Below are 7,694 nucleotides of genomic sequence, written 5' to 3'. Positions count from 1 at the left end.
AGTGTACACAGAGGCTGACAGTGGGTCAGGGAGGGTCCAGTCAGCAATGAATAGTAAAGGTGGGTCCCAGCTGTCATAGACTTAGGCACTTTTAATTTAATCTATCATTTTAATTTACAGCAGGGCCACATGTCAGCGAAATTAACTAAAAGTTAATTAGTTTTATTAAATTCCTAAGTAGATTTATCTAATCTAAACATGGGCCCCTCTTATCATTGGCTAGCAATTAAACTAACTAGAAATTATCCCCTAAACTAATTTGTACGGCCCGGGCAGTGGTGGCTGTATACACACACAATGCTAGGTGTAAGAGAAGATGGCATTTTGTGATTTTTATAGGATTTAATCCATGCATCGAAAGGATTTGGTTCAGTGGAATAAAATGAAGTTTGTCAAGTATACTTTCTACTCATATTCTTCTTAGACCTGTTAACAATTGTTTAGTGTATGTTTAGAGGCTGTCCAAAGGGTTAGTTAGTGTAGGATTTGCAAAGCTAGCTAGCAGCACCTACAGACTACAGTACAAGCATCAATACAGCAAGTAGCGGTGGGAGCAAGCGGGCTGGGGCGCTGCAGCAGGGGAGGCAAAGCCGTGCACGAGGCGGACGGGCGCGCGTATGCGCGGGCGCGGCGGGGGTGCTCCGGCGGGCGCACGCAGGGAGCGCCGGCGACAGCAGCAAAGTTGCAGGCGAACACAAGTGGCAGAGAACGGCGGCGAGAGCAGCAGCCATCAGCAGCAGAAGCAACTAGCGGCAGCAGCGCAGGTGGGCACGGACAGGCTGCGGCGGTTACACGAGCGCGCAGGAGCGCGGACGCGATGCTTCGATGGCGCCATGGAGAACTCAAGGAGGCGATGTAGGACACGGGAAGCGACGGGGTTGGGTGCTACGGGTTCCTGAGAACTCCAGGAACACGAAGCGGAGCTCGTCGTGAGCTTCGCGAGCAGTGGCCGCGGTGGCGACATGAACTGCGATGGTGAGCTTCGGACGCGACGTCTAGCTAGGCAATGGGCACGGATTAGATGGTGAAACAGAAGGGGTTCGGGCGCCTGCTCACATTGTTGACTAGGAGCTGCTCGGTGATGCTGGAGGGACTCGTGGTGAAGCGAATCGACGATGAGTGTGCGGTGTCCGTGGCGGAGGAAGACGTGTCGACGAGGCGACGGGAAGGCGAGGACCAATGGCGACGCGGCTCCGGGCATCCACGGGGCGGGCTCGAGGGGTTGGGGGCGCAAGGGGGGAAGTGGGGATTAGGGTTCGCGTGGAGAGGGGGGGCACCGGTTAAGTAGGCGCCGGAGGGGTGGCGGATGGGCGCCACGGCGACGCCCTCTGCCGTGGCGGCCATCGCCGGTGTCCATGATCGCGTGAACAAGGGAGATGGGGAGGGGATTTGTTTTGTTTTGTTGTTTGGGTTTTATTTTTCTATTGTTTATTTTCTGCTCTGTTTTCACTCAACTTTTAATTTATTAGAGTTCTATAAAATATAGAATTTGTTCCTAAACTATTATTCCTAATTATACCAATGCCACAAAAAGTTTCACCCAAAAATAAAATAGTTTAACATTTTAGAAATTACAAAAGGCATTTGTATAATTGTTTAAGCCATTGTTTTATTTATTTTTGAGCACCTAAACATCTTATAAGAATTTGGTTTCTTCTCCAATAATATTTATGAATTAGTTTCCACAGCTTGCACATTTTGGTTTTGACATTAAAAAACTTTTATTTTTGACTTTATTTTAAATTTAAATTCGGACCGGATACGAACCAACGCGAGTTTAACAACAGTAACAGTGATGATGTGGCATCATCAGCAGAAAATTACTGTAGCTTAATTATCCGGGCGTTACAAAGGTAGACATGAATGATCACACAATCTTCTTCTTCAAGACATGCTTGCAATAAGCTCAACTCTCACATGACTAATCTTTGGATAATTCCTTGAATAACACCTTGATAGACACAAACTCTCCTTGAAACAAACACATGTACTCCAAGAAAAGCCTATAGACAAAACCTTCAAATATAACTCAAGGCAACCATTAATCCATAGAGATTGTCATCAATTACCAAAACCAAACATGGGGCACCGCATGTTCTTTCAGTTGGTGTATTTGTATGCTAGCATCTCTATTTGTAATGTGTTTGTGCCGATTCTCTCCCGGAGGATGTTGAAGTTTTTGTCCATTAACTGTGGATTGTTTTGGAGTAGGAGGACATCCTCAAATGAGTCGTTATATTTATCCATAGTGCCATCCTCTGTGACCCATATCTGGCTCTTCCGCTCATCTTCACAAACTCGAGATATGAACTAGAACATCAGTGGCTAACCAAAAACCACACCGCCAATAAATTCATCTAGAGCATCAGTCAGGTGTTCATAGACCATAGATGTTTTGTGTGCAAGTTGGTAGATGCAGCTATATGCTACCACCTCCGAGGTGAATTTGTACTTATTCTTGTACATTTTCATTGCATCTTATTCACCAATGCCAAGCTTAAGAAATGTTTCGTAGCAATTATGCATTCCGCCCTCTGCGATCTATGATAACTATTATTACATACGTCCATATTCGGTTGCTTAGGAATTTTTCCCACTACAAAAAAAACATAATGGGCCTGAAAACTTCTTTAGTCCTTGTTCGGTTGCTTAGGAATTTTTCCCACTACAAAAAGAAACTTGCTCCCTACGTTTCATATTAGTTCTCGCTGATTTAGTACGTCTTTGTACTAAATCAAGTTGTACTAAATCATCAAAAACTAATATAGAACGACGATAGTATTTATCATCCCTAAGAAAAAAATGATTTTGTACTAAATTTGTGATTGCATGATATGGTTTTGTTCATTCATTAGACAGTGAAAACTTGATTGTGACAAAAGCAGATCCAAATTAGGAAAATAAACTTATTTGTTTCAGCAAAGCAACATTTTTCACAAATAACACGGGAATTTCAGGACACAATTATGAAATAGAAACCATTTAATAATTAATGCTAGCAGTAGCATAATGAGAGTTGGGAGAGACCATAAATCGACCTTAGTGCTCCCTCCGTTTCTAAATATAAGTCTTTTTAAAGATTTCAATATAGATTACATACAAAGCAAAATGAGTGAACCAACATTTTAATGTATGTCTATATACATCCGTATGTAGTCCATATTAAAATCTTAAAAAAAAACTTGTATTTAGGAGCGGAGGGAGTAACTTGAAATAGCCCTAACCGAAATAGAAACCATTCAATAATTAATGCTAGCAGTAGTATAATAGCAGTCGCAAGAGACACTAAATCGATCTTTTCTTAGTAGTAACTTGAAATGTAACCCAAAACATCCATAATAACTCAAATTGAACGCATCTTTTGTTCTAACTCCACGTAAATAAACACTTGAGTTAACTCCATACTCCAAACAAAACCACAAGAAAGAGTAAACTCTCACTATCTCCCCAAGAAACCGCCAGCTCAGCACCAACAACCCTCCTCCCTATCACTTTCCCCTTCCCGTTTTTATTCCCCGGCCCTCCGCGGACCCGGCGAGCTCCGCTGCCATCCCAGACCCGGTAACCCACCCGCTCCTCGCCGGCGCGCCGCCCATGAAGCGCGCGCGCAGCTCCGAGATCTTCCTCGGCGGCCGGGCGCGCGCGCGCAGGCGCCTGGCGCCCCTCCTCGCCGCGGCGGCCTTCGCGTACCTCGTCTTCGTCTCCGTCAAGCTCTCCGGCCTCGGCAGCTGGGAGGACGCCGCGGCCATCCCCCGGCCGGAAACCGCCGCCTCGCGAGGCGAGCTGCTGCAGCGGGATGCCCTCGAGCGGGCGCCCCGCGGGCGCCGCGCCGCTGGGGGCGGTGCCACTGTCACGGGGTACGGCCGCATCACCGGGGAGATCCTCCGGCGGCACGAAGCTCTTGGCGGGGGCAGCCGGAGGAGGTGGGGCCTGCGGGGGAACTTCTCCGAGCTCGAGCGCATGGCCGCGCAGGCGTGGGCGCTCGGGGCCAAGGCGTGGGAGGAGGCCTCCGCGTTCTCCGGCGACGTGGACGCCATCGTCTCGGGCGACGGCGCGGCGGTCAAGTGCCCCACCTCGCTCGAGCTCGGAGGCGGCGGCGAGGGCGAGACGGCCGCGTTCCTGCCGTGCGGGCTGGCGGTGGGGTCCGCGGTGACGGTCGTGGCGACGGCGCGCGAGGCGGTGGCGGAGTACGTGGAGGCGCTGGAGCGGAGCGGGAGCGGGAACGGGACGGTCATGGTGGCGCAGTTCGCGGTGGAGCTGCGCGGCCTGCGCGCCTCCGAGGGCGAGGACCCGCCCAGGATCCTCCACCTCAACCCGCGGCTGCGCGGCGACTGGAGCCGTCGGCCGGTGCTGGAGATGAACACGTGCTTCCGCATGCAGTGGGGAAAGGCGCAGCGCTGCGACGGCACCCCCTCCAAGGACGACGACCATGGTGCGTGCGCTCAGCTCATTGTACTGCAATTAGCTGTAATTGAGCTTGCTTATTTTGCTGTCTTTATGCTCCTGGCACAAGGACAATGCAACTTTGCCGGTTCAGTAACCAGTAATCTGTATGGGTCAATATACCATTCTGCATTGATCTTCCATTCTCCATTCATAGGCACGCAAGTTTGTGTTTATTTGAATCACTTGCTCATTAGTTATTTTGACTGTTCGTAGAGTTGTAGCAATGATTTTAGTTCCTGTACAATTGAACTTACTGGTACTAGTAGTTGACAGAAAAGGGGATGCTACGTGTAATTGCGTCGCGCTCCATAGTTTTTCAGATTTTCCGTATGCAATTGTAATGTATTGGCTGGATCATGTTTTACCAATCTGTCTCCCAAAATATTCTCTGATGCTACATATCTTGTACTATGTATTTCTTTTTGAAATGGTATCAACCCTCGCCTCCACGCCTCCGTGTCGGTTGACATTACCTTTATGTGTGCTGACAGTGTTGTTAACTTTTTGCAGTCGATGGGTTTCCAAGATGTGAGAAATGGGAACGGAGGGACATGGCTGATTCAAAAGAAACAAAAACAAGCTCATGGTTCAACAGGTTCATCGGCCGAGCAAAGAAACCAGAAATGACCTGGCCATACCCATTTTTAGAGGGGAAGATGTTTGTTCTCACTATCCAAGCTGGTGTTGAAGGATACCATATTAATGTAGGGGGTCGTCATGTTGCCTCATTTCCTCATAGGATGGTAAATTCTGTTCCTATGACAAAGATTTTATCCGGTGTATACAATTACGGATGTTGTACAGTTCTGCGAATGAAACTACTGACTAGTTTTTGTTCTCAATGTTTATCAGGGATTCACTCTCGAAGATGCAACTGGTTTAGCTGTAACAGGCGGCATAGATGTCCACTCGGTGTATGCAACCTCTCTTCCGAAGACACATCCTAGTTTTTCTCTGCAAAATGTCTTGGAAATGTCTGATAAGTGGAAGGCTCGCCCTGTGCCAGAGGAACCGATTCAGCTTTTTATCGGCATTCTCTCTGCTACAAACCATTTTGCTGAGCGGATGGCTATTAGAAAAACTTGGATGCAGTTTCCTGCAATCCAATTGGGAAATGTGGTTGCTCGATTCTTTGTCGCACTGGTAAGATAAGTCTTGCTTTCTCCGTTCACAAATATAAGCTGTTCTAACTTTTTTGTGAATCGGATTATATAGACATATTTTAGTGTGTTTGCTCACTCATTTCAGTCCGCATGTAGTCCATATTGAAATATCAAAAACATCTTATATTTGTGAACAGAGGGAGTATGTTTTAAAAAATGACTGAATCCTTTTTGTCGACGCATGATATGCTACAGTTTGGTCTTCGTATGCATTTTGCCATAATGTCTTGTTAATATAATTGCAAAATAACGTTAACACCACTGTGGGATATGTTTGCTTTTGTAGAGCCATAGAAAAGAGATAAATGCAGCACTAAAGAAGGAAGCAGAATATTTTGGAGACGTTGTCATTCTGCCATTTATCGACCGGTATGAGTTGGTGGTTCTCAAAACAGTTGCGATATGTCAGTACGGGGTAAGCCATGATGGTTCTTCACATATTAGTTGGCTCTTGGCAATGCTTCATTATCACCCACTCTTATTTCTGTGCAGGTGCAAAATGTTACCGCAGAGTATATCATGAAGTGCGACGATGATACCTTTGTGAGGCTGGATGTAGTGTTGCAACAGGTCTCTACCTTCAACAGAACCTTGCCTCTTTATCTTGGCAACCTAAATCTTTTACACAGGCCTCTCCGGAGCGGTAAATGGGCCGTGACGTTCGAGGTACATTTCGTTTCCCATAATGTGAATCCATATACATACAGCTGTGCACTCCTCACAACGCAGACACCTGCAGGAATGGCCAGAATTGGTGTATCCCCCCTATGCCAACGGACCCGGCTACGTAATTTCGATTGGTATTGCCAGAAACATCGTGTCCCGTCACGCAAATCAGTCACTATGGGTAAGATCTTTACTCTGACCGAGCTGCAGCGCATCAGTGTCCCCTTGATCCTACCATATCAATATATCATCATCTGACCCTGAATCCACAAGAAAAAAAGTATCATCATCGTCTTACGGCGACCATCTTTTTTTTTGCCGGTGTCTAACGGCCACCATCTGTTGCTGCAGCTGTTCAAGATGGAGGATGTGAGCATGGGCATGTGGGTCGAAGATTACAACACTACCACCATCACCGCCCCGGTGCAGTACATTCACAGCTGGAAGTTCTGCCAGTATGGGTGCGTGGACAACTACTTCACGGCGCACTACCAGTCCCCCAGGCAGATGCTGTGCCTCTGGGACAAACTGTCGTTAGGCCGCGCGCAGTGCTGCAACTACAGATAACACGACGCTCATCCATGGCTGCTTCACCAGAGCAACTGATGGCTTAACTAGGCGGCATCCGTCAGTCCCACTGCCGTAGTGTCATTTTAGAAGAACACCAGGGACCAGTCCAGCATGACTGACACCCACCAGACCGGGTGTCCATCACCCTTAACTCGAGTTCTCTACATCTGCTCTATCGACTGACAGCGGCGGAGACTATGGACATCACCATTGTCTGTTCTTCAGTGCACAAACAAGATACACCATCAATTGGTTTGATGTTATCAGCTGCTTCACCTCCGGGAGCTCATGCATTGGATATTTGGATGGATGAATCTACTCGTAGTGGAAGACGCTATTTGTTCATGTCATTGAAGATGACTATACAAACACGAGGGGCCAAAATTTGCTGCGTGTAGTGTACAGGGGCGAGTAATTTTGTACTCCAGTTTGTAGGGTTGTTGTGCCCCTGGGTTGCAGAGGGAGCTGATGTCTCGTTGATACTGAATTGGTGTCATGTTCTGTAGGACTAATATAAAAGGGTTTGCTAATTCTTAAGTCTTCTGTTGAGATATGTTTCATAATCTTTGAATCTTCACAAGACATGCACTGAACTACTGATGCACATTTTATAGTTGCTTTTTTTAGAAGAAACAAATCCATGTGCAAGTGGGATCAAACTTTGGCCTCGGGTTTGAGATTTGATACCATGTGTGTCTCGCCGAGGTAGGATATACAGTATTTTTTTCATTAGCAGAAGACGTGTCATAGGATAGGTCCTTAGTGTATCTCCGTCCAGCCGAATGCGGCATTGAGATTTGTATTCTTTATTTATTTGCTTCTTTTGTGAGCTGTACTCTGCAGACCAGA

At 47.0% G+C, this 7,694-nt stretch overlaps 1 protein-coding gene across 1 annotated transcript; it reads left to right on the top strand.

Moving 5' to 3' along the window:
• The first annotated feature begins 3,478 nt into the window (after positions 1-3,478).
• On the top strand, positions 3,479-7,375 carry LOC125507760 (hydroxyproline O-galactosyltransferase GALT2-like). The gene is made up of 7 exons (XM_048672252.1): positions 3,479-4,432; positions 4,957-5,189; positions 5,299-5,589; positions 5,896-6,024; positions 6,102-6,275; positions 6,349-6,456; positions 6,627-7,375. The coding sequence occupies exons 1-7, from the start codon at positions 3,595-3,597 to the stop codon at positions 6,840-6,842; spliced, it is 1,989 nt and encodes a 662-aa protein (XP_048528209.1). The 5' UTR covers positions 3,479-3,594; the 3' UTR covers positions 6,843-7,375.
• Positions 7,376-7,694: the final 319 nt, after the last annotated feature.

This window comes from Triticum urartu, chromosome 5 (genome assembly GCF_003073215.2).
Source record: "Triticum urartu cultivar G1812 chromosome 5, Tu2.1, whole genome shotgun sequence".
Taxonomy (NCBI): Eukaryota; Viridiplantae; Streptophyta; class Magnoliopsida; order Poales; family Poaceae; genus Triticum; species Triticum urartu.
The sequence above is the reverse complement of the archived record's forward strand: the minus strand, read 5'-3'. Positions and strand labels throughout refer to the sequence as shown.